The sequence below is a fragment of the Pristis pectinata genome, chromosome 14 (assembly GCF_009764475.1).
Source record: "Pristis pectinata isolate sPriPec2 chromosome 14, sPriPec2.1.pri, whole genome shotgun sequence".
NCBI lineage: Eukaryota > Metazoa > Chordata > Chondrichthyes > Rhinopristiformes > Pristidae > Pristis > Pristis pectinata.
In genome coordinates, this window is record NC_067418.1 from 36250892 (window position 1) to 36278883 (window position 27992).

The window sequence follows — 27992 nt, forward strand, 5'->3', positions numbered from 1 at the left end:
ACTATTTGAAAGGGTTTCAAAATTCCATGCGTACTTCTTTTCCATATTACCACACACATAGAGAAAAAAAATGAGCCTTCAGGAACCTTCTGGAAATCAGAACTCGGACTGAAAGCGAAAGGAGAGCCACTAGCCTTAAAACATAAACAGTGAGTACTATTTCTAAACTGACATTTGACTGAGTAACTAATTGATATTACCAACACTTCACCTAGCTGACTAACAGAGACGGTTTCAAAGCACATTTGAAGGAAGAAAGATTCGTTTGAATGTCCATGAAATTGTGAAGATTCATATCCATTATAGATTTTCAGTGGTGGCTTTTGGCTGGTTAAAGAGCCTACACTCAGCAAGTCAAGGCAAGAAGTTATATCTGCCCAAATTTTCGCAGAAGTTGAGATACTCATTTTTAAATTCCAAAATATTTAACGACACGATTGGATTAGAATCGATTTGTGACTTGACCTAAACATCTTGGTATTCTTTACTCAACTCTGTGTTAACTAGATATTCTTATTGTATCATATGTTCTAATCCTTTGCTACATTTTTGATGTATTAGAGTTTGATACTTCCCACGCTGCGGTCAAATGCAGGAAATTGATCTCTATGTTGCAGTCTAGTTCACAATTACTTCAGGTACCATTGTCATGCTATGGATCTTAGTAATTATCTAAGGGTAATAAAGAAAATTCCCAGTGACAAATTACTTTACCTTCTTAGTCTCTCTAATAATATCGTCCCATGTTTCACTCTGATGTTCTCTGATACAGTTGCTCTCTTCAACCTTTCTGCAGATTTCTCACACACTCCAAGCCAATCTACTATCTCAATTTCTAGTCTAAAATCAAAATCCATAGTCCATGCATCAAGTTGGGGGAAAAAAAAGTGTTTCTATTTTGCCTTTCATGATCTCGGGATATTTCAATGCAATTTATAGCCAAAAAAGTACTGCATAAAATATAGCAGCTGCTGTAATGTAGAAAATGCAACAGCCAATTGCACAAGGCAAGCTCCCAAAAACAGCAATGTGACAATGACCATGAAATCTGATTTTTAGCTATTGGTTTAATGAATCATGTATCCCAGAATACTGGGGAAAACAGAGCTATAGAATCTTACCTGTCCACCTGAATTGGCCTTAATTTTATATCTCAAAGTAGCTATTTCTGAGATAACTACCAACTTGGATGTATCTACTAATGTTAGTTTGAGCCATGACAACCTCAATCCCTAGTCAGTGCTGGGTTGACTGATTTTAACCAGGTAGCAGCATCAGCACTGAATTGGCCTCAATATTCTTCAGTGTTTTTTATCCCGTAATCCCAGCAGTTTTTCCCACTGCCTGTGCTCATTCATCTCCTTCTATTTATGTTCTCCAGTTCAACTGTATTTAACAAGTCTCTCCAAACCAGCACCTGTATAAGACAATCTGTATAATTCACTCTCTTTTGGTCTCTACCTTAGAGAACAAAAGGAATGTGTTCACTGTACCCCTTCTCTGCAACATAAAACACCTTAGATTTCTAACTTTTTCTGATTCTGATGATAGACCATTGACCTGAAACATCAACTGTTTCTCTCTCCACTGTTGCTGCCTGATCTGTCGAATATTTCTAGCATTTTCTGTTTTTATTACTCTTGAGCTAACTTCCAATAAACACCCAGCTTAGGTTTTCACTATTAACAACTCCACTATAAGAAGATGTGCAAATTCCAAAAGGAGACAAGTTCACACTCAGGCTTTGAAAATCTTGTCCCATGGTTGAATATTCCTCTGGTACTTACAAATAAGTATTGATGTACTTTGTGATGGTCAGCCTCTGTGGAACCACTTTCCACAGATAAAAAGAAAAGGTAAGGGGAAAGGAAATAACATGCATTTTGTTCTCAAATTATTATCCATTGGCATCAATTCAGGTTATGTTCCTCCCTCCAGGTTGCATTATGACAGTAACCTATACAAGTCGTGTGGCCAATGCCCGCTTGTGCGGGTTTTCCAAGCTATTGTTGCAGTGGAAGGGCAGCATATATAAACTATTGTACAAGGAGTTCCTCATCTTTATGCTGCTTTACCTCACTCTCAGCTGCACCTACAGGTAAGTGAAGTCCAGATGTGAAGTTCCAGCATCTGCAGTCTGTTGTATATCCTGTGAAGTGGGAATGTGGGCTAGGCAAACAAAAGATCACTTCATCACTTTGACTATTCTCATTGAATTTTACACAAATGATTACTTCTTTTCTTGCTCATTCCATTTACTTTTTACTTATTCTTACTATTGTTTTGTTCCCTCACCTGCACATATTTTTCCCCCACTGTTCACCTGTGCTTTAAACTCCAGTAGACTGCAAGATAAAAAGACTTGCATTTATGTGGCATTTTGCTACATCTCAGCACTTCACATTCATCTTGTTACTTTTGTGAACAGTAACTGCTTCAGCCAAGGAAATAATTTATTTTGGATACAAGATCCCTTAGAAAGCATTATGAGAACAAAAACAAGCCATTTATCTCATCCAGCCATCCAATCATATCATTGGTTAAATTCTGAACCAAGCCCATAGACTCACCCTTTGGTTATAAAAAGTCTATCATCATCAGATTTAAAAATAACCCACTATTATTTGTCATTTGCAGAAAGACATTCCTTTGTATTTAGAAGTGTTTTGTAACTCCGTTCCTGAAAATCCTCTCAAGCCCACAGTTTCCCACAGCTATCCCCCGAGTACAATTCCTATCACCTTGCTACATGTAAGAACGTGCTCTAATAATGATTTTAAGTACCAAAGCAATACCTACATTGAAATTCAATTGCCATGGTTTTGTCAATGCATTTAATTTATTAATATCTCTTTGTAATGTGATGCTTCCATCTATGCCACTTACAATTTTGTCTACTCATCTATCTGGCACTCTTGGATATGTGATTTTCTATTTCAAAGTTATTTATGCATAGTGTAGAATTAAGGAATCAACACACATCTTTGGGGTCACCAGTCATCATTTGCTACCAGTATGTCTGTCCATTATCCCTATTCTGTTCTTCTGCTACTCAATAATTTCCTGACCAGGTCAAAAATTCTCTGTCAAATCCATGAAGTTTAATGGTCTCTCATGAGGAACTTTCTCAAATGCTTTTTGGAAGTCCATATAAATAATATCAATTGACCTTTTCCTGCTCACAATTTAAGTCAGGTGTCGAGCATGACCTCCTCTTTACAAATCCATGCTGGTTCTCTCTGATCAGCTGAAAACTTTCAAGGTGTTCTATCACTCTATCCTTAGAGATTTTAGTAATTTTCAACTCCACAGGTGTTACAATAATTGGTACACAATATTTTGGCTTCCTCTCTCAGCTCCTTAAGTATTGAAGTGGCAATTTTCAAATTAAAAGATTTGGAAGATTAGAAGGAACAGTTTTCAAATTAAAAAATGTGGAAGATTAGAAGCTGCATTTTCCTTTTAATTGTGGGATTACTACTGACTGGGGCCACTTGGTCCATCTAGTCAATGCTAGCACTTTGCAAATCAATCCAATAAGATCCATACTTCTTCTTTCTCCAAAGCAACTTTTTTTAACATTCAAACATTTATCCAATTTCTTTTTAAATTCAATTTTCAATTGAATCTGCAGCCATCACACTTTCAGCCAGATCCTAACTGTTTGCAGCATATATTTTCTTTTCCTCATGTCACTCCTTAATTTTTTTGTCCATTACTTTAAATCTATGTTCTCTAGTACCTGATTTCTCCACTAATGGGAACAATTTGTACATCTCTATCAGATCCCTCCCCACTCCACCTTCTCTGCTGCAAAGACTGTCATTTAACTAGTTCTAACTGACTCATTTACAGAACTACTCTGCACTCTCTAAGGCCATATCCTTCCCAAAGTATTTACACAATTCTATTATTATGACCTAAACAGTGTTTTATAAAGGGTGATCATAACTTCTTTACTTTTCTACTTCATGTCTTTGTTAATGAGGCCAGGATCCCATTTGTTTTATTAATTGCTTGCTCGAACTGCCCCACCACTGTCAAGGATTTATGTACATTTATACTCCGGTCTCTGTTGCTGGAATGGCAATGGTGCTGTGGAGCAATGACCATGTTGGTTACGTCGCACTGCATCAAAATTCAGCTGCGGTCACAGCCTCGTGAGACCAGCTGTTGCATATTTTTGCATTCGAAAACCTACCACCCAGTCCTGCTTTTCTGAGGCAAGCCTCAGGAGTTCAGGAGACCTGTGTCCTCAGTGCATGGTGGGAATGCGAGTGACAGTTGGATGGTGAGAATGTGGGAAGAAACAGTATTAGCATCTTAGAATCTGGCTCAATAACTCAAAGTTGCAGGTTCCCAAAATACATCGCAAGTCAATTTTTTCTGCCACTATACCAGCATGTATACTAAACTGCCTAGTCTGCAGACAAGGAGACAAAGCAGCACTGAGAAAATGAACCCAACTGACAACACAGACTGGAAGAACAGCAGCATAGCTTCTGCCCAGATCATCAAGAGTGGTCTGGCTATAATGGAATAAGGATCATGCAACTCAGGGAATTACATATAATCAAACCCAGTCAGCAAGGCCACACAAGCATAGATTTCACCATCACTGTACCACTGAAGGCATCTGCCGCCAGGTTGAAGACACAAATATCAGTGATCCACAGAACAGTGCAAGGGACTACCAATAGTTGAGCAATACTACAAATAAATCTTGCATTGAAACTTTCTGTGATGTTCAGAATCTGGCATTCATTGGGAGGTGGGTGGAGTGGTCAGGAGAACCCTCTGTTCTTCAATGTGGGGATGTTGGGAAAATGGGCCACAGATCAGAGGATGGTGAGATGGAGGGCTTTGAGGCCCAGGTATGAAATATTCTACTTGCTTTACAGATATTCCTGTTCAGCACCAGGTTTCAAGGACCACGTTGTCCCAGAAATGCATAATGATAGCGACCGAAGGGCCCATTTCCATGCAGTGACTCTATGAGCTCTGCAATCGTGTAAATACTAATTTTTCATGCTGATTTATACACACACACGCATACTGTTAATCCACACACGCTCCCCTGGGCCAATCCATCCTCACCCCACCACTGACATTCTAACCTCTCCACTGCCCATATACAGCTCAAACTTTCAAAGGAATGAAAGAGAAAAATTTAATCGATGTCCTTCTCCTCCATTTAGGAAATAATAGCCAGGAATGGAAGGGAGGCCAGAATGGAGCCCTCTCAAGTTCAATGCTTGACCATGATTAAAACCATCCCGAAACTGAGGGCCAGCAAACCCCAAACACTACATGTATCCACTGCCATCCATACTTGGCCAGTCATTACTGGCCAATTCTACATATCTTCACTATCATCTGTGCTGATACATTTGGTCTAGATCTGCATGTAACATGACACAAAACTCATCAATGATAGCTTCAGAAAACCCAAGTATGCAAAGCAATTGTTCAACAGAAAGGTCTAGGTAGGATGCAGTGTGTAAAAGACTCCATGGGAGTAGGCTTTTCTGGGATGGGCATTGTCAGTGTCTCTCACCAACATCACTAATCATCCCCATAGTGACACTTCCAGTAAAAGAATGCTGCCAACATCATCACTTGATGCCTCAATGGAGTTACTCAGCTACGAGTTTCTGGAAAAACACTCATTGTCAGTTATAGCACACCCTGAAGAATTTAAGCAACCTGCAGTGAGTTCTAAAGGTACACAGTTATTGGTCCCTGTCAGGAGAATGTTTGTTTGGATCACAAGCAAAAAAGTAGCAGGATGTGCTTCTATTTAAACTGTGAGAATTCAATAAACACAGTAAGTTGCACCTTCCTGCTCCAATTTATACCAGTAATAGTGAAAATTAAAGTCACAACTATCAACACTGTGATTAAGTGTATTGGGAAAACATCAGCATGTGGGAATGATTAACACTCTGATTTAATCATCCCTTTGGGTGATCTTACTCAGGATACATGTCTAAGCCATTAAAATATATATGAAATGGCAGTGGGTCTCAACACCAAACCCTGTGGAACATCAATGTTTATGTCCTTGCAGTCCAAAATATGACTCACTACTTTTAATCCCTAAACCAACTTCATATTCATGCTGCAACTGTCCCTTTTATCACATTGCTTTCAATTTTCCTTCTTTATCTCATCCCCTGCCTTTTTAGTCACCCATGGCTGCATTTTATTTGGTTTTGTTTTTTGGAGATCTCGATCCTGAAGGCTATAACCTGGTCTGATTAACTTTAAATTTATTTTGAACCATTCCCAATTTATCTAAAAGCAGATTTGCAGTTCCCTGCTGACAGTTTCTCTTTCATTTTACAATCTAAATAGTTATTTTGCATTTCTCCCTTTTAAGTCACTGCATGGAACTCATTCATATTATAATCCCTATTTATAAATAATAGAATGAATAAGTGGTTAATTATGTCTTTACGTTGTTAGTTAATGGATAAATGTTGGCCAGGTCCTCTCTCTACTCTTCTATAAATAGTGCTACAAAATCTTTACTATCCACCCAAGTAAGTGTCTGATCCAATGCTTAGCATGTCACACCTCTGACAATGCATAGTAGAGAACTCCCTTTTCTCCTAAATTAGCAGCCTAAATTCTGGACAGGCTTAAACCCACAATTTCTTAATTCAGAGGGGACTATACTATCACTGACCCAAGTTGATAAAAAGTTCTGCTGCAAACTGAACATCCTATATATACAGAATTGTTTCTAAGTTGTAGACACAGCTTTAGGTTTTCTTTACGAGGTACTAATTCAAAAATGTAAAATAACTGCCTGTCTGAACAGACTTAGCTCTTGGTCCAGCCACTGTTAAGTTTATCACTCTAACTACAAGGAATCATAGAGTCATACAGCATGGACTGGTTCTTTGGCCCACCAAATCAGTGCCGACCATCAAGCACCCATTTACACTAATCCCATTTTTTATTCTCCCCACATTTCCAGCAAGCCCCCCCCCCCCCCACACACACACACAAACATTCACCTGCAGACGAGGGGCAATTTACAGTGGCCAAATCCTAAAGATTAGACATTCTTTCATCCTTGCCCCGTCAGTAACGTACTTCAGCTTAAGAAAACCTTACTTGCTGAAATATTACCTGGCACCTCTACCAGCAGTAGCATTGTTGCAATTATTTAATAGAACTACCGTGCTTCATATTTTTGCTGAGTGCAGAAAAACTGATTGCATGAACTGTAAATCTCCTCAAGATATTTGGGGAAAAGTGAAAAAAATGGAGGCTAAAAATATGATTTTAAAAAACCATTCATTCTAAACAAAATACAGATTTACAAGAATATTTCCAGAAATAACCAGCAAATATTAAGGAGGTTAACGCCCAAGAAAAGTGGAAACCAGTTGAAGCTCTTTAAAAAGCATTAAGGGATTCAAATATGGTGACTATGGAGAAACTATAGAATCATAGGATCATAGAAACATATAGCACAGAAACAGGCCCTTTGGGCCCACCTCGTTCATACTGACAATGGTGCCTATCTATGCTAATTCCATTTGCCCACATTTGGCCTATATCCCTCTCCACCTTTCCTATCCAAGTACCTGTCCAAACACCTTTTAAATGTTGTAATTGTATCTGCTATTTCTGTTTGCAGGTGAGTCCAAAACAATGCAGCTTAAATATAAAATATTTACTCACAGCTCCAGAAGAGAAGTAGGAAGCAATTCTTTTACACAGAGTGGCAAGAATACAGAACTCTCTGTCCCTTGGAATGATTGAAGCAGATATTACATTTTGAAAATGTTTGAGGCAAACAAGAGAAACAAATGCTTAGATTGATACAGAAATAGGATAAATAAACATAATTAAAGTGGAAGGAGAATCTTCTGGAATGAAAACATCAACATCCCTTAACTGAAGATTCTATGTGATTTTCTCTTAGGACTCGAAACAGAATCCATTACCTCTCATCTTTTTCTCTGACAATTGTGGCACATTTTGATTTACCAGAAACTTGTCTTGCACTAAATGTTTTGACTTATCACTTGGGCTCCTTAATTAAGGTTCCCCATATGATATCTTCCGCATTAACTGTCCATCTCCTAAAGATCCTTAAAAAAAAACGCAGAAGCTAGAAATATTAAATAAAATAGGAAACTCTGGAAATACTCAGCAAATCAAGCACCATCTATGGATAGACAAATCGAGTTATTGACCTTTCACCAGAACAAGGAAAATTGAGAAATCAAACATGTTTTACATTGCAAGGAAGGGAGAGGGTGGCAGAGAACAAAGACAATATTTGTCACAGGATGTAGATCAAGAGAGAGTGGATGACATCATTATTGTTGGTGCCAGCTGAGATGATGGTTTATAAATTTCAGCTGATCTGGCTGGAGGTGTAAGTAGAGGGAAATGAATACAGACAGAAGAGAGGAATAAGGAAAGATGCAAAACACTGCAGTTGCTTGAAATTTAAAGTAGAACAAAATGCTGGATATATCTAGCAGGCAGGTATTCTCTGTGGAGAGAGAAAAACTGGCCATTTCTGATTCAAAATGAAGAGACCGGTTACCTGAAATTGCTCAATTTAATGTTGAATCCTTAGAATTGTAACATATATCCTCAGAGGATGTGATTGCTGCTGTCTAGAGCTTCACTGGAACAGTGTGAAAGATCAAAGACCAAGTCAGAGCGGGAGAGGAATGGAGAATTAAAGCAAACGTCAACTGGAAGTGTAGGAGCACCACCCCAGATTGCAAAACATCTCCGTACAAACTGGTGACCGATTTGTGTTTGGTTTTGCCAGTGCAGAGGAGAACACCTCATATGCAATGAATTCAGTATATTAAATTGAAAGATGTACAAGTGAGCAGTTGTTTCACCTGGAAGGAATGTTTGGGTCCCTGGAAGGTTGAAAGGGCATATATAAAAGAACAGGTGTTGCAATCCCCAGAGTTGCAAGGAAAGTGCAATGGGAAATGGAATGAGCATTTGTGGAGATAGAAGAGTAAATCAGGGATTTGCTGAGGGAATGGATGGTTCCTTCAGAATGTTGAAAAGGGAGGATATGGGAAGATGTGGCTGCTGGTGGCATCACATTTTAGGAGGCAGATATTACTGAGGATGATCCTTTGAATATGCAGGCTGGTAGGGTGAAAGGTGATGACAAAAGGGAACTATCTTTGCTCTGAGTGGATGGAAAGGATTTATCAATGACCCAGATGTTCCATCTCAGATTCTTCCTGCCCTTTTCTTCCTTCCTTGTCCTTCCTTCTCAAGTTCCCCATCTCCATTTCAGGGGATTGGTTAGTGACAAATACCTATCACAAGTCCACAGATTCCCACAGCTAACCTAACCACACCTCTTCCCATCCCACTTCCAGTTAGGGCTTCATTCCATTCCTTCAACCTTTCTGGCTCAATCACATTTGCTCTGAAGACAATACAGTCCACAATAGTGCTTCCTAGATGTTTTCCCTCTTTCCTAACTGAGGTTTTCCCTCCACCACTATTGACAGGTTCTCAAAGAAAACTGCGCCTTTCCTGCACACCCTCACCCTTTTCTTCCCACCTAGAGCAAGTCTAGGGTTCCCCTTGTCCTCATCTTTCATCTCCTAAGTCTCCACATTAGATTATCCTCCATAATTTCCACCAACTTTAACATGATTTTATCAGACACATCAAGAACTTTCTCTCCTCCAGAATTCCAAAGAGACTGCTCCCTCTGTGACTCCTGGATTCACTCTTCTACCTCCACCAACAAGAACTCCTCTTCTCACTGCATCTTCTGATGTAACCATAGAAGATCCAGCATCTGTTCTTTTACTCCTTCCCATTCCTCCATCCAGAGAACCAAACATTTTTCCAGGTAAAGCAACTAACCATTGTATTTCTTTCAATGTATGTACTACATTTATTGCTCACAACGTGGTCTCCTCTGAATTGGAGAAACTAAATGTAAATCAAGTGATCATTTTGAAGAACATTTCTGTTCTGTCTGCAAAGATGATCCTGAACTTCTAATGCTTATTATTTTAATTCTCCATCCCACTCCTACTCTGACCTCTTTATCTTTGGTCTCTTACACTGTTCCAATGAAGCTCAAGGTAAGCTCGAGGAAAAGCATCACATATATGATTAGGCTCTTTACAGCCCTTAGAATTCAATAGTTTCAGTTTGTATCAATTTGTGTCCTCGGATGGTGGAATGGGAAGAGAAAAAGTCGAGGGGCAGATGTTGCATCTCTTGTTGTTGCATGAAAATCTGCTGAGAAAACAGAATGAGTATTGATGGAAATGGAAGAGTGAACCTAGGAATCAGGGGACAGTTAACTTGGTTAATTTTAACTCAACTTTTCCCTCTACACAGATGTTGCCTGACCTGCTGGTACTTCCAGCATTCTTTTATATTTCAATTTCCAACAATTTGTGCTTTATCTCAGTTTCAGCATGCATTTTTAACCTCTCTGCTCTAAGCTCATTCCTCTCTCTGTTTTTATATCTCCTTCAAAAAGATCAGCTGCAACGAACAAACCTTCAAATCTCTCTCTCAGCAGGTATCAACACTGTCATTCATTCTCTCTTTTTATCTCCACCCTTCATCCCTCTGTGCAATTTCTAAGTTTTCCGAGTTCTGATGAAACATTATCAACCTCAAATGTTAAATGTTGACTCCATTTCACTCACCACAGATGCTGTCAGACCCGCTGAGTATTTTCAACACTTTATGTTTTTATCTTAGTAAAGCCTTTATACTTTATTCCTCCAATATCTGTAGGTTTATGCTGAAAGAGAGCCAGAAGCGCTTTTTTGAGAAAATGGCCATCAACTGCAACAATTATGCTGATTTAATCCCAATGTCATTTGTGCTCGGTAAGAATTCTTATGGATTTCAGGTCCTCCTGATCTTCACTCCTCTTGTATAATAAAGTTGAGATTTAGTGGCAAGACCTTGCTATGAAATCATTTTTTATAACATTGTGTTTTTCAGTGCAACCAATTTGGTGACTGGGCTGGGGTCTATATTCCACATAACCCAAAAACAAATGCAACACCACCAATTTCATAATGCATATTCACAAATTAGTTCTGTATAGATGACAGAGTCAATGGTAAATTGATGATGGTTTTATTTGACAGCCCTGGAGGATCACTGAACTAGAATCGGTAATTTTTTCTGTCATTGTTTAAGCCTACAATTCCAGTCTTGAGTACTCTAAACTACAGCTGCACAAAAGATAGCCCCAAAGCTTACTGCAGCATTGTTTCTTGCAGAATCAGAAGGAGAAGGGATGCTTCTCCTGGCTCCATAAAACAACTGCTGGCTACTACACACCCACTCTCATTTCAGTCAGGTCTTCAAGTGTCATTGAGGACCTAATGACATCATTTGGACCTTGGCTTGAACTTGACCTTGGCAAAAAGCCCAAGTCAGACAGGTGTCTCATTGAACCAAAATATTTCAACTGGCCAACCTGCTTGGTTAAAATTTCCAGAGTGTTCAATCTATAGCTAAAACATTTCACTGAAATATAACACCCAGTCAGCCAAGGTCTTAATTTCTTCTCCTGTTTCCTGCACCTATTGCTGCACACCCATATTAAACAATTCATCCAATTCATCCTATTTCAATCCGATTACCTAAATCCTTTAGGATGGATGATTATATTGATATTTGTGACATATAGGCTGGGTATTGGGGATGGGGGCCCATATTCAACATAGGTGTTGTGGCGACTCACCGTCTAGTCGGGCGAACCGGCTCGGCAGTCGGGTCGCGCGGCATCGGAGCGACGAGGCCCAAGACGGCGGCGGGCCTCGTCTTTCCGAGCGACGGGGAGAACCCGCGCGCGGGAAAGTCCTGATGACGTAGGACTTACGTCATTGCCGGTTTTTTGGGCGGGAGTTTTTCTCCCTTAAAGGGCCCGCACAAGGCGGGAAAATAAACCAGTTCTGTTTGGCAATCCTCCGAGTAGAGTCTTGTTTTATTCCGCGGTAGCAACCGCTACAGTGTGCTTATTTCATACTCCAAAGACAAGGGCAACTAAAACTAATTTGGTAATGCAGATTCACAAATCAGATCTACATGGATGACAGAGCCATTAAGTTCAAAGTTTGTGTAAGGCATTGGGGCCTGCAATTATTTCTTCTAGCAAAGAATGTACTTCAGAACGGTGCCTGAGAAGCACCCTTGAAATACAGCTTCATAATTTGAAAATGTTATCAGGATGTGCCGCATTGAGAATCAGTAAGTAAAGAAAAAAAAATTACTGAAGAACTATCAACCCCTGAGTTTCAGAAAGGACACTAGCCCAAAATGGCCCATCAACAATTAGTTTGCAGATTCCACCTTGACAAATGTAACCTGTTCAAGTCTAATTTGAGATTGGCCTCCAAAAATTTTAATCTGATTTCTCTATTATCTGATTTCTCTATCCTTTCAAGTAAATAAATCAAGCACGTGGGTTAGAAATTTGAAGAGCCAAAGAGGTCAGCTACCTCCAAACTTACATACATAAATAATTACATATAACACAGAATGAGTTCACAATACAATTGCTTTGTGAGTTTAAATTATTAAGTCAGTCATTTGATAATCATCCATTATTAAGGAGCAACAATGAAACAGTTAATAGGAAAGCATTTATCTTTTTGAGGGCATGGGATGCAGAGTCAATCTGGATGCAAGAGGTCAAAAGGAAATGATATATAGCATTATTTCTAGCCCCAAATTATGCCTTTTTAATGGAGAACATGCTATTAAGTTCAGCCACAATATGAGGATCCATTCCATTCTGTTCACTCTTCCCTGGTTTCAACAGTACCACGATGTCCTTGCGCTCTTCTTCCATTTAAAAGAGCCAGCCTTGTCCTTGCTCACTCTTCTGCTAAGAAGCCTTTCTCTGTAAAGTTCTCTGAAATATAGCCTACATCAGGAGTGTAATATATACAACACATCTTCATATGTAAAATATTGTCACCTAAAACTACGATACCAGAAGCATGGTATGTGCAGTACATCAGTGTACTTTGCAGTATCTTGCTATATTCTCCTTCGTCCTTTTTGGTAATGACATTTCATTTTGTCCCCGAAAAGCACAGAGGAGAAATCAGGAGGTAAATACTATGTCCCTGGATGCCAACCATCTTTTTTTCCAAACAATTCATTGGTGGTCTCTCTCCCTAGGGTTCTACGTCAGTCTGGTTGTGTCACGTTGGTGGAACCAGTACCAGAGCATGCCATGGCTTGACCGCCTCATGTGTACTGTATCCTGTCACGTCCAAGGCACAGACGAATATGGCAGGATGCTGCGAAGGACATTAATGCGCTATGCAAACCTTGCCTCCATTCTCACCTTCCGTTCAGTCAGCACCGCAGTCTACAAACGTTTTCCCACCATGAGGCACATGATGGAGGCAGGTAGGTAAACACATCAGGGCGGCCGATAGGACAGGGTCATAGCCCTCACCTGGATTGGGCTCAATCCACATCTGGGGGCTGTGGGAGACAATTTAGAGGGAGGAAGAGGAATTGGTATGGAGGAAAGAGGGAAGAAATCAGAGGCAAACATAGGGAAAGTAAGTATTGTTGAAGTAATCAAAGGTGGGGGAGCACTGACGGTCCAAGTTAGGGAAAGGCAACAGCCTCTGACAAGGAGTGCAACAGTGGGAATTGGTTGAGTTGGGAATATCTGATCCAATGGATGAATGGATGTTCTGCCAACTCAAGCTTCAACCATATCATCAAGTTTGCTGATGATACAACAGTGGTGGGCCTCATCAGCAGGAATGATGAAACAGCTTACAGAGAGGTGGCGGCGAGGCTGGCGGATTGGTGCTCAGTCAACAATCTCTCCTTGAACGTGGACAAAACAAGAGAGGTGATTGTGGATTTTAGAAAGGCTCAGGCTGACCACTTACCCCTGTGCATCAATGTCATCATTGTACAGAGAGTCAGCTGTTATAAGTTCTTGGGAATACATATAGCAGACAACCTGTCCTGGTCAACTAACATCTCTTCCCTCGCCAAGAAGGCACAGCAGCATCTCCACTTTTTACGGCAGCTGAAAAGAGCAAACCTGCCCTCCCCCGCCCTCACTACATTCTACAGGGTACCATTGGGAGTGTCCTGACTAGCTGCATCTCTGCCTGGTACAGTAACTGTAACATCTCTGATCATAAGTCTTTATAGAGAATTGCGAGTACAGCTGGAAAGATCATTGGAGTACCTCTTCCCTCCATCTCAGATATTTACAATACACAATGCACACGTAAGGTTTATAGAATTATAGACAACCCTTCTCATCCCTCCCACGACCTATTTGTCCCACTGCCGTCTGGCAAGCGGTACCGGAGCATCCGGGCCAGAACTATTAGATTGCACAACAGTTTTTTTCCCCCAGGCTGTCAGGCTCCTGAATACCCTGGTAGACAAATGCCGCGTCAAAAGCTCTGGTTTGCACAACGGCGCATAAGAACTTTGGCTGCTGCTGAACATGTTTATACAAGTACAACACACTGAGCTTGTACTTCTCTTGTCCAACTCAGTTTTGCACTAACTCTGCACTTAATTTGTATTTTGTATATACTGTTTTTTTTGCACTATTTGTACTTGCACTTTTTTTTCCATTTTTTGTTTTTTGTTTGTGTTTATTGTACGTCTTCTGTTCTATGTATGTCCTCTGTTGTGTGAGTCTGGGGGAAACGACATTTCATTCCAGCATGTGTTTTTAATAGCATGGATGAATGACAATAAAGTAACTTGAACTTGAACAACCAATGTGTGGACTGGAAAACTGAGGTGGGGATGAGGACATCAGAGGACAGGCTGAGTGATCAGATAATGGGTTTGATTGGAGGGTTAGAGGAATGCTCAATTCAGGGGGAGGGAAGTGGAGGAGAGTACAGTGGCCTGTGGGGTGTGGTGGCTACTGACCACTGTGGGGAGTGATTAGCAGCTAGAGAGAGGGGGCAGTTGTGATCTGAGGCTGGGGTTTGGTGGAGGGAGGGAAAGGAAGAAGTGGGGGATGACCAGAGACCAGGGTTGGGGAAGAGGCAGGGGATGATCAGAGTCAGGGTTGATCAGAGGCAGAGAGAATGATCAGAGCAGGAGAGGTGATCAAAGACATGTTCATAATTAGAGGTAAGGGAAGAGATCAGCAGGATGGAAGGAAGATAGAGGAGGGGAAATCATGGAGGAAAGAAAATTTGTGGGTCGTTGCGAAGTGCTAAACCAAACCATGCTGCCAAATTAAACTAATCCCATCTGCCTCTACATGACATTTAAGAGGCATTTTGACAGGCATGTTCATGTGCCTGTCTAAATGCCTCCTAAATGTCACTATCATATCCGTTTTCACCACTACCCCGGCAGCATGTTCCACGCACCTACTATTCTTTGTGTAAAATCTTGCCTCGTACACCTCCTTTAAACATTCCCCCCTTTCACCATAAAGCTATACTCTCCAATATTTGACATTTCCACCCTGCAAACAATATTCTATCTACTCTCTCTATGCCTCTCACAATTTTATAAACTTCTATCAGATCTCCCCTCACACAATACTTCAAGTGTGGCCTAAACAAAGTTCCATACAGCTACAACATAACTTCCCAACTTTTACACTCAGTGTGCCAACTGATGAAAGCAAGCATGCTGTATGCCAACTTTACCACCCCATCTACTTGTGTTGCCACTTTGAGGGGGCTACAGACTTGCACCAAAAGATCCCTCTGCACATCACTGCTCCTGAGGGTCCTGCATTTACTGTATACTTTAACTTTACATTTGACTTCCTAAAGCGCAACACCTTACACTTGCCAGGATTAAACTCCATCTTCCATTTCTCTGTCCACATCTCCCACTGATCTACATCCTGCTGTATCTTTTGACAACCTTCTTCACTAACCACAATGCCATCAATTTTTGTGTCATCTACAAACTTTCCAATCAGCCCATCTACATTTTCATCCAAATCATATATATCACGAATATCAGAGATCCCAGCACTGATCCCTGCAAACACCACTGGGCACAGACCTCCAGTCAGATAAACACCCCTCCACCACTATCCTCTGTCATCTATCACCAAGCCAGTTTTGAATCCAATCTACCAAGTCACCGCAGATCACATGTATCTTAATTTTCTGGATCAGCCTACCAGGAGGGACCTTATTAAATGCCTTACTAAGTCCATGTAGACAACATCCACTGCCCATTTATCTCCATCACTTCCTCAAAAAACTCAATCAAGTTCATATGACATGATTTGTCCCACACAAAGCCTTCAGTTACTGATCTAACCAAGGCAGCAACTATGGAGTTGGTCTTAGTAATCATTGGCTAGGAAGGGAAAAGTCAGCCAAACTTTCCATTGCTGGTTATTCAAAGACCCATGCTGAAAACAGACAGGTAGGTGTTGACCGAGGACAACATTTAGTTTATTTGTGGTGCGACAACATTTAGTTTATTCGTTGTGTCCTTTTAATTGAACATTTTGATGACAATCTCAACTCAAACATAATAATCACCACTTCAAGGAAGGGTCAGCAAGAAGACCACCCTTAGCTGTATTTATTGCCTCCAAGCAATCAGAAATATAATCAGGAAGATTAAATGCCAGGTTTCAATAATGTGGGTCAGTGTTTCCACTTGCACTCTGGCCATGAAAATGAGAGAGTCCAGAATAACAAAATGTTAGGATAAATCCTATGATATGCAGCAGTTGTTCAGGACATTACAGATCAATTTCCTTATCCTTTCCTGTGTTTATTTTTTTGTGCTTCCAGGTTTCATGACTCCAGACGAACACAGAAAGTTTGAAAGCCTGAATTCTCCTCACAACAAGTTCTGGGTTCCCTGTGTATGGTTCGTCAATTTAGCAGTGAAAGCAAGGAAGGAAGACCGAATCAGTGACTATGTGTCATTGGCACACATCTTCAGAGTGAGTGTTTGCACCTGGTTGAGCAGTGTTTGTACCCTGACCCTTACCTCATAATAAAGGGCAGAAACATAGGAGTCATTCTTCCCATCCTTTCTGGGACTTGTCCTTTCAAAAGGTTTTCACAATTTTATTTCTTCAAAGTTTCCAAAGTATAATGCATGAATGAAGGCACATGGGAGAACTCTAAGTATTTTCTGTGTAAATGAAGGGGAATGGATGATGCAGTGCATCAAAGTTTGGCATTCATCTCTGACACCACGGGTGAGATAAGAGCCAATTCATTACTTATTGTTGCTTGCTAACTATTGATCCCATATAAAATAAATCTAAAAAATTCTCCCAAATTGATCAACCTGTAATTGCCAGGTTTAACCCTCTCCTCTTTCTTGGACAGCCAAATAACATTTGCAATCCTCCAGCTCCGATTTAGAATTTGAAGGCAGTCATTTCCTAATGAAAAATGACAAAAGATCCAGAACTGTTTTTGTTATTGATCAGGGAAACATATTTACCACACTTTTTAAAAGTTTATGTAAGTGTCTATTCCCATGCCACTGGCATAAAATGCATTTTTTCCCTACAGGAAGTAAATAACTTGCGCAGCCAATGTGAGAAGCTGTACAGTTATGACTGGATCAGTGTCCCTCTGGTTTACACACAGGTAGGAAATGTTATTTCAGGTACATGGCTCAAATCTGGATTGATAAAGTGGAGAATGATTCCAAAGCTGATAGATTGTGTAGTGTCACCACTTTGATGAATTTAAACATGGTATACATGGAAGGATTGATGTGATTTATATAGAACAAATATGATAAAAATCTCAGAATTAGAAATTCTCCGACAAAGTACTATGTTTTATTGCACTAAATAAAGGAATTTATTCAAAAACGCGATGACTAAACACATATTGGTCCTCTGTGTACACATTGAGAAGTTCTGAAAATTTGTTTTGATCCTCCCTGCTTGTTTATGATGTACTGGGCTTGCATGGTGAAACCAAACATCACATTTGCCAATACTTACACAAAATTCTTTGCACAGCCAAGGCCCAGGAATAGAGTGGCCATTCACACAGAAGCAGACATTAACTGAGTTAAGGTCTACTTCCTGTCTGTGGCCAGACAATCTGCAAAGATCTTCTGGCTGAATTTTGCTTTGCATTTACTCTAACCACTCCACACCACCCTTGCCCCCCACTGCCAATATTACTCAGGCCCCAACTGAGTATACTGGTGCCTTCACACTCACTCTTAGACCCAGGCTTGATTGCATTTCTTCATCATTGTCGCCATGCCATCTACAAGGATCCTGACCCAATTGGATATCCCACTTCTGATATCCCTTCTCTCGATGTCTCTTTCTGTTATCCATTTCCTCAAAGTTCATTCCAATTTTCCCCACTGATTCCAACTCCAAGTACAATACTCACTAATCCTCACACTCTACAACCTATCTGACTTCCCCCTCTAGAGGAATGAGTAATTCATATATTTTCACATAAAATTTTCATTTTCTAATGCACAAAATCTTTTGTTTTTTGGGCAAGAGATTATTATTGCTGGGGTCTTGCACAAAATTCGTATTGCCACTAAAGAATTTCCAAGCAAAACGTTCAACTCTTCACAAAATGTAAAATGCATCCTAAATACCACTCATAGAACAAGCAAAAGCTGCTATATCAAATGCTCCTACCAGTAACACAGAGATGCCAGACAGTCTGTACGATAGTTCTTAGCCAAGGAAATATATTTAACAGATATATTTCAGTTGGTGGAAGATCTATGTGCTATTCTCATACCTTTTCCTCAAATAATTGCACAATATTTAATTCAGCAAACCACAGGAAGACCGTGTCTCTCAAGATTTTAAAAATAGAAAGACAATCTTTCAAGATATTTTTGGGAACCATTTCTAATTGTAATGATGTCTGATTCCATCAATCTCACATTATATCTTTGTTATATCTCAGGTTGTCACCATTGCGGTTTACAGTTTCTTTCTGGCCTGTCTGATTGGGCGGCAGTTTCTTGATCCCAGTCAGGGTTATCCAGGCCATGAACTCGACCTTTACATCCCTGCATTCACCCTACTACAGTTTTTCTTTTATGCGGGCTGGCTTAAGGTAATGTCTCCAATTTGATATATTTTGAAGAAAAGTCACATGTCTAACTTTGGGTAAATACAGTGAGACAATGAGAAAACGAGACTGGAACAGTATGGCCAGATACTAGGATCAATTACAGACCGTGTTAGGGAACTGGAGCTACAGCTGGATGACCTTCAGCTCCTACGGGATAATGAGGAGTTCATAGATAAGAGCTACAGGGAGGCAGTCACTCCTGAGCTGCAGAAGGCAGGTAGCTGGGTGACTGTCAGGAGAAGGACGGAGAATAGGCAGGTAGTGCACAGTACACCTATGGCCATTCCCCTCAATAACAGGTATACCACTTTGGATACTGTTGGGGGGAAATGACCTACCAGGGGAAAGCCGCAGTGACCAGGTCTCTGGCACTGAGCTAGGTCGTGTGGTGCAGAAGGGAAGGGGGGGGGGGGGGGGAGAAGAATAGGGCAGTAGTGATAGGGGATTCCATAGTAAGGGGGGCAGACAGGAGATTCTGTGGATGTGAAAGAGACTCCCGGATGGTATGTTGCCTCCAGGTGCAGGGGTCAGGAACATCTCGGATCAGGTCCACAGCATTCTGAAGGGAAAGGGTGAACAGCCAGAGGTCATGGTACATATTGGTACCAATGACATAGGTAGGAAAAGGTCCTGAAGAGGGAATATAGGGAGCTAGGTAGGAAGCTGAAAAGGAGGACCTCAAGGGTAGTAATGTCTGGATTGCTGCCTGTGCCACACGCCAGTGAGGGTAAGAATGGGATGATTTGGCAGATAAATACGTGGCTGAGGAGTTGGTGCAGGGGGCAGGGTTTCAGATTTGTTGATCATTGAGATCTCTTCTGGGGAAGGTATGACCTGTACAAAAGGGATGGGTTACACCTGAACTGGAGGGGGACCAATATTTTTTTTACGGGCAGGTTTGCTAGAGCTGTTGAGGAGGGTTTAAACTAGTTTGGCAGGGGAATAGGAACCAGAGTGATGGGTCAGAGGTTGGTGCATTTAGTGTACAAGTAGATGCAGTGTATAGAAAGACTGTGAGGAAGGATAGGCAGTTGAAAAGGCAAAATTGCAGTCATTTGGATGGGCTGAAGTGTGTCTACTTTAATGCGAGAAGTATTAGGAACAAGGCTGATGAACTTAGAGCGTGGGTAAGTATGTGGAACTATGACGTGGTGGCCATTACAGAGACTTGGCTTTCACAGGGGCAGGAATGGCTGCTGGATATTCCAGGGTTTAGATGTTTCAAAAGGGACAGGGACGGAGGTAAAAGAAGTGGGGGAGTGGCTTTGCTGATCAGGGACAGTGTCACAGCTGTAGAAAGGGAGGACGTCCTGGAGGGATCGTCCACTGAGTCAGTGTGGGTGGAAGTCAGAAACAGGAAGGGAGCGATCACTCTACTGGGAGTATTCTACAGACCCCCCCCCCAGTAGCAGCAGAGACACTGAGGAGCAGATCGGGAGGCAGATTTTGGAGAGGTGCAAAAATAACAGGGTTGTTGTCATGGGTGATTTCAACTTCCCTACTATTGATTGGCACCTCCTTAGTGTAAAGGGGATAGATGGGGTGGAGTTTATTAGGTGTCTCCAGGAAGGATTCCTGACACAGTTTGTGGACAGGCCAACTAGAGGAGAGGCCATTCTTGACCTGGTACTAAGCAATGAGCCTGATCAGGTTTCAGATCTCTCGGTGGGAGAGCATTTTGGAGATAGTGACCATAACTCCTTGACCTTTACCATAGCCTTCGAGAGGGATAGGAGCAGACGATATGGGAAAGTATTTAACTGGGGGAGGGGGAATTATGATGCTATTAGGCAGGAACTTGGGAGCATAAATTGGGAACAGATGTTCTTGGGGAAGTGTACAGTGGAAACGTGGAGGTTGCTTAGGGAGTACTTGCACGGGGTCCTTGATAGGTTTGTCTCATTGAGGCAGGGTAAGGATGGTACAGTGAAGGAACCGTGGTTGACAAGAGAGGTAGAATATCTTATCAAGAGGAAGAAAGAAGCTTACCTAAGGTTTAGAAAGCATGGATCAGACAGGGCTCTAAACAGTTACAAGTTAGCCAGGAGGGAGCTTAAGAATGGACTGAAGAGAGCTAGAAGCAGGCATGAGAAGACCTTGGTGAGTAGGCTTAAGGAAAACCCCAAGGCATTCTACACGTACGCGAAGAATAGGAGGATGACTAGAGTGAGGGTAGGCCCCATCAGGGATAAAAGAGGAAATGTGTGCCTGGAGTTGGAAGAGGTAGGGGAAGTCTTTAATGAATACTTTCCTTCAGTATTCACCAGTGAGAGAGACCTTGACATTTGTGAGGATGGTGTACGACAGGCTGATACGCTTGGGCATGTCAATGTGAGGAAAGAGGAAGGGTTGGTGGTGTTGTGGATAGTTTAGAAGGTTGCTGTAGATTACAACAGGATATTGACAGAATCCAGACCTGGCCTGAGAAGTGGCAGATGGAGTTCAACCCAGAAAAGTGTGAAGTGATACACTTTGGGAGATCAAATTTGAAGGGAGAATACAAGGTTAATGGCAGGACTCTTGGCAGTGTGGAGGAACAGAGGGATCTTGGGGTCCATGTCCATAGATCCCTCAAGGTTGCCGCACAGGTCGATAGGGTTGTTAAGAAGGCGTATGGTGTGTTGGCTTTCATTAGTCGGGGTACTGAGTTCAAGAGCTGCATGGTAATGTTGCAGCTCTATAGAACTCTGGTTAGACCACACTTGGAATATTGTGTTCAGTTCTGTTCGCCTCATTATAGGAAGGATGTGGAAGCTTTAGAGAGGGTGCAGAGGAGATTTACCAGGACGTTGCCTGGATTGGAGAGCATGTCTTATGAGGATAAGTTGAGTGAGCTACGGCTTTTCTCTTTGGAGGGAAGGAGGATGAGAGGCAACTTCATAGGGGTGTACAAGATGATAAGAGGCATAGATCAAGTGGAAAGTCAGAGACTTTTTCCCAGGGCAAAAATGGCTAACACGAGGGGGCATAATTTTGAGGTGATTGGAGAAAGGTATAAGGGGAATGTCAGAGGTAAGTTTTTTTTTTTACACAGGGAGTGGTGGGTGTGTGGAACGCACTGCCGGCAGAGGTTGTCGGGGCAGATACATTAGGGACATTTAAGAGACTCTTAGATAGCCACATGAATGATAGAGAAATGCAGGGCTATATGGGAGGGAAAGGTTAGATAGATATTAGAGCAGTATAAAATGTCAGCACAACATCGTGGGCTGAAGGCCTGTACTGTGCTGTAATGTTCTATGTGTTCTTTGTGATAACATCCATTAGCAATGGTGAAAAAAATGTAAAAGTAAATATGAAACAGTGTCTAATTTTTACTTGGAATTACTTGACCTGCTCCTAGCCATCTGAACATGTTAAAGCATCGCATGAAGTGAAACTTAGCTCAACAGACTGGAATGTCAAATGATCCCTGGCCTGCACCAAATTAAGTGGTCTCTACTGGGAGTGACAATACAATTGGCCTGTATGCATCCATGCCAGCTAATATTAAAATCAGCCAAATTCCAGGTTCCAGGTTCCAAATATCTACTACTGATCTCTAGAGATGGTGGATGAAACAGAATCAGTTGAACAATCATTCAGAAATAGTCTGTTGAGATCTATTTTTTTTTTAACTTCAAGCATGAAGATTGACCACAGATGAAGCTTAATCCTGTCAATAGCCCACATAAAGTCATACAGCATGGAAACAGGCCCTTTGGTCCACCAAGTCTTCACGGCCATCGAATACTCAGCCACACTAATTCCATTTTACCACTCATCTACATACTAGGGACAATTTACTGGCCAATTAATCTACCAAATTAATCTTTGGCATGTGGGAGGAAACCCATGCAGTCATAGAGAAAGCATGCAAACTCCACACAAACAATACCAGAAGTCAGGACTGAACCTGGGTCGCCAGAGCTGCAAGGCAGCAGCTCTACTACTTGCAGCAGCTCTATTACTGTGCCACCCATCTTCATGGGGGGGAAATGGCAAACATGGACACTCAAAAAAGGGGAGTAGGAAAGAAAAAATAAAATTAGCTCCCATTGTCACTATTAACATTATTGTGTACTTTCAAACAGGTAGCTGAACAGTTAATTAACCCTTTTGGTGAGGATGATGATGACTTTGAGGCAAACTGGCTCATCGATAGAAATTTCCAGGTAAGCAGTAAATTGTCAGTCTATCCCAGTGTTCGCACTTCCATACTCCCTCCCCACCCCCTTCAGTGGCGGTTTACACAACTACCAGAACTGTCAGAGTAACAGGAATTTTCAGGAAATTCATCAACAAGAGGATCCTTTCTATGAGTCATTATTTGCAATGGGATTAACAAGCCACAAAGGAATAATTTCTAAAATAATTTAAATCACAAGATCAGACAAGATATAAACTGTTGAGCCTGGTTCAAAATCTAATGAGTGAAGCTAACAGAGAGTTATGTCGTGCAAATCTCACTGATGAGACCCTATCACCTTCTTTAGTCTGTGTGAATAGGATTCCAGTAATGGGCCAAATGAGCTGATAGGACTACAGTTTCCATTTGTTTGGCTGATGGTCCTTACCGCCAAAGGATGGATCCTAAGAACTTCAGACTCCAACTTTGAATGTTGGAACATTGCACCTGTAGCACAGAACTGTTTTGATTTTAGTCTCCATGTGTCAAAGCTAACAGAAAATCAGAAGATTATCCTCAAGCTAATATATCTACACTCTACCTTACGGTGGACGGTTGAGATGTCAGCCTTCAAAAGTGGCATAATGTAACATTCCTCCCTCGCAAATAGGGTTTTTGAGAGCTGACTCCAAATGGCGGAAATGGAGTCTTGACCTCCATAGGGGGAGCTGAGGTGGTCTTATGTTCAAAGCAGAGCTGAACAGTAAATGGCAAGTAGTATATTTTTCACTGCTGTCTGGATCTCCTAATTTGAATACATTAACTCCAGTGCAAGATTGCAAGGATCAGGCTAAACAATGAGAAACTGTGACCATTAATACAATGCCTAATCTTTATACTGCTAGCTAAACAGGAACTCTAAATTACATCATATATAAACCATAGCCTTGCTGACAATTCTATGCAATTCATAATTACTAAGTAATTTTTAACCTGCTATGTGGGGCTTTATTTATTTAGCAGTCTATGGGTAATGCATTCCATGATGGAGAAAAGTCTGCTTATTCAGAAGTGAGAGTTATTAATCAAATGATTGCACAAAGGTTTTGCTTGCCTGGAAAGGTTGGGAATTCATATTCTCCACATTTTTTTTGAGGTTTCTCTCCTAGCAGTTGATGAGATGCATCAGAACTTACCAGCTCTTGAAAAAGACAAATATTGGAATGATAATGACCCTAAACCTCCATACACAGCCGCGACAACTGAACACAGGAAACCTTCCTTCCTTGGCTCCACTTTTGACATCAGGTGAAGTAAACCATTTAGTTTTTTAGTAAACAAATTTTAAGGAGCTGGCAAAAGCAATTGCAATAATTCTGGTGATCCTTCTAACAACTGAGACAAAATTATACATGCCTAACTATCCAATGTGCTACTTTGATGTCTTGTGCGCAACATATTTTCTTAAAGTAAATTCTTCCAGATGTTTTTCCAATAAGAACAAATATATTCAAGGAACAATTAGGACAAGTTCTCCAACCTTCTTGCTTTGTGTTATCACAATCTAAACCTATTTATTCCTTGGAGACACCTAAACCTATTTATTCCTTCATCTTCCTCAACCTGTTTTATGCCTTCCTTCATTCTTTCTTCTGTTGTAGTTACAATTTTTAAACTTTTCCTGCCAAATGCCTCTATCCCTCTCTTCGTTAATAGTACACAACCGTCTATCTTTCATGTTAGAAAATGATTATTGTAATCAATTGTGGAAATATCACAACCATATCACAAGATATCTTCAACCAATGCCAACATATAAAGACATTCTAGCAGGTGGCTCGTAGTGAGGAGAGGAAGAGCAAAAGCCCTGACTCAGACTCATCTCTTTATCCAGAACACCACAAGACAATTGAGTTCCCTGATGCATCCCTGGAGAAAGAAGTTGGGTGCTAAGTAACATGCATTTTCCAGCTGAATATTTTGGCTCTTTGCAAAACTTTTCAGTGGTATGCATTTTCTACAAAAAAAACATAAACAGCAAATGGTGATATCTCTTAGATAAAGGATTAACTATTACCTTTTCTGTGATATCAGCTACCGGAGATTGTAGGAGATGTAGCAAGTTCCTCCTTCATTATAATAAGCACCCTGTCAACCAAAATGTAAAAGTTAATACTACAAGTCTGATATATGTTTACACAGGATCAGCAAAATTGAAAGATTACTGAAATATAAATGGAATAAAAGGTCAATTCAGTCTACAAAAGATTAAAGTAATCTTCTGAATTTTTGTTTTGTTTTTAACTTCTTGATAAATGACATGGAGTATTCTTGTGTAGACCTTCATCATAAATTGTGTACAGAAGTTAAATGAATATTCACCCCATATAGTTCAGAATTTCAGGAAGAACCAAAGCTCAATAATTGGAGCATGAGACATATTTCAAGTTGTAACCATCAAAGCCCAATACTGTAATACAACTTTTATTTTGATGAGAGGGCATTAATAAAGGGAAATTATGGTTTCTGCAAACATCTCTCTTTAATAGTTCATCCATCAGAATAACAAAATCCTTGTCATTAACATTTTGAAACAAAAGCCATCCTGCAACTCTTGGCTTAATTAGTTTCTGGGAGAAGATGTTGAAACAGACAAATAAAATCCATCCAAGGTGGACACCTCCCATTGCCAATGGATTGACTATGCTGCAGCAGTTTGTTGACAAGTTGCTTTAGTATCATATTTACTCTATCTAAAGTCAAATAAAATATAATTAACTCATGTTTCTATGCAAGAAGGATTGTTGAATTGAAAGAAGATCTGGGAATCCTGGCCGAATTATTTTCTCCCATGCTACTCCAGCTGAAATTAGCAGGTGCCGCTCCAATTTTGGACATTTTGATTTGTTAGTCTCAATTTTATATCAGTTTTTCCAACTGAAGCACTTGAAAAACTTTCACGTTATACCAATGTTCCTTGCAATATGGAAGAAGATAGTTTTACCCATCATGAAAACTAATCAATCCCATTCCCACACTTATTTCCCTGTAACCTATTCTTTTTCACATGCCCATCAACTCCCTCTGAATTCTCCTACCACCCACCTATACCAGAGGTAATTTACTGTTGCTAATTAAACTACCAACCAGCAAGTTTCTGAGATGGGAGAGGAAAACATTGTGGTTATAGGGAGAATGTACAAACACCACACAGTACTGGGTGTTAGGATCAAACCTGGAGTTGTGAGGCAGCAGCGCTATCTGCTACACTATTGTGCTGCCCAGGTGCAGAATACAAGTTATGACATATTGTTTGTGTGTGCATTATATCTGCTTGCTTAAAACTTGTGTTTTATTCCCTTACAGCATGCTTAAAGAGGAGATGGAATTTCAACCCCTGGAGCAGATCAATGAGAATGAAGAAGTAAACCATGCCACTCCACTTCTGAGTAACTTAGGCCGACTGCTGGGAGTTCAGGCAACAAACTTTCAGAACATTTCCAGATCTACTCCTCGAATCAATCTAACAAGGAAGAGGAACGGCACATTTTCACCAGCTTCTATGTTCAGTTTCTTGAGCTCAGAATCAACACCCAATGGGTTTCAAAAGTCAGGGTCTCTTCCTCCCAACAGGCCTTTTGCAAGAATTCACCGAGCCTCCTCCTCCTCTCATTCACCTTTAGGATCCACTCAAGGCTGTGTTGCGTTGGATAGTGAGGCAGGGGATTATGACAGCTTCATATCCTCCTCACTTTATGATAGGCCCGGCTACTATAGTGCTCCTCAAACACCTATACAATCTATACCCATGACATTTCCACTCAAACGGATTCCTTTGAAGAAGCCCTCCAAGCTAGCCAACATTTCTGCCTTCCCTACTGCAAACCAAGGAAGTAACAGCAGTATGCTGGCCTCAAAAGCTGATGAGCTGGACAAACACAACAGCATTAATACAAATAAAATTGCTTACCTTAATGAACCATCTGAGAAAATAATAGTCGAGGACAGCAGTCAAAACGTAGCTGAAGTAGAAGGTGCTACAAGCTTAAGCAGCAAAAAAGCAATTTTAGAGTCATCCAGCAGCTTCAATCCTGGTAGCAGCAACAGCCTACTTTTGATTCCTGAAAGTCCACATTTTCTCTTTTCAGATTGCTCTTCAGATACAAATAGTCCCAACAATATAAAGCAAAAACTTGATGATTTTCAGGAATGCAAACATCCTAAATTGACCCTTGAGTCCCTTGGATATGTCAACAACCCAAACCTTTCAAATCCTTTACTAAATACTCCTGGCAATGAAACAACCATTTCAACCTTTTCCTTCACACCAGTGTCTTCCCCAACGCTGGGAAGGTCAAGGATGATAAGTCAAAGCGGAAGTGTATCTGGCATTGATTATAAAGCAGGAAGTGCTTCTTCCCCAGCATTTCCCGGAACAGGGACTTCTTCCAAGTACCTCAATCTATCAGTTCAGTCCATGACTACTGCTGAAGGCACCAGTGATATCAGTACAAAACCAATGCTGAAAAATAAGACTGTGGCTCCAAATGATTCAAGCTTCTCCCTCAATGATGGGGACCTAGTCAACTTCATGGACATCATAATTGAAACTGCAGAACATAGTCCGCAGAATGGGAAGCAGGATAACAACTCAGAATCAAGTAATTGAGGTAAAACATAAAAGACTGCATGTCCCATTTTATTTGGTTAAGAAGCCCCTCCATACCTTTACAGAGAAGTTATATTTTAAATACCACTTCTAAAGTAGTAAATGCAACTTGTTGCTGCACAATAAT

General features: G+C 40.8%; 2 protein-coding genes across 2 annotated transcripts in view; one reads left to right on the top strand and one right to left on the bottom strand.

Annotated features, from left to right (window-relative positions):
- The window catches only part of LOC127577691 (guanine nucleotide exchange factor for Rab-3A-like), a 130300-nt gene that overhangs the window by 89410 nt on the left and 12898 nt on the right, over nucleotides 1-27992 (bottom strand). The window contains exon 2 of the mRNA XM_052029129.1: nucleotides 25274-25344. The gene's annotated coding sequence lies outside the window, so the exon portion shown is untranslated. The remainder of the gene's footprint in view (nucleotides 1-25273; nucleotides 25345-27992) is intronic.
- Nucleotides 60-27865, top strand: LOC127577986 (bestrophin-4-like). The gene is made up of 11 exons (XM_052029693.1): nucleotides 60-149; nucleotides 1939-2098; nucleotides 10780-10874; nucleotides 13189-13422; nucleotides 16791-16945; nucleotides 17529-17606; nucleotides 18918-19070; nucleotides 23162-23242; nucleotides 24353-24504; nucleotides 26563-26805; nucleotides 26911-27865. Exons 2-11 carry the CDS (start codon nucleotides 1947-1949, stop codon nucleotides 27863-27865), a joined length of 2298 nt encoding a protein of 765 aa, XP_051885653.1. The 5' UTR covers nucleotides 60-149; nucleotides 1939-1946.

Excerpts from the sequence above, each read along its gene's own strand:
- LOC127577986 (XM_052029693.1), top strand. The coding sequence starts at position 1,947 with ATGACAGTAACCTATACAAGTCGTGTGGCCAATGCCCGCTTGTGCGGG. Across the intron at positions 13,423-16,790 it reads GAGGCACATGATGGAGGCAG|GTTTCATGACTCCAGACGAA; the intron begins GTAGGTAAACAC and ends TTGTGCTTCCAG. Across the intron at positions 23,243-24,352 it reads TCATCGATAGAAATTTCCAG|GTTTCTCTCCTAGCAGTTGA; the intron begins GTAAGCAGTAAA and ends ATTTTTTTTGAG.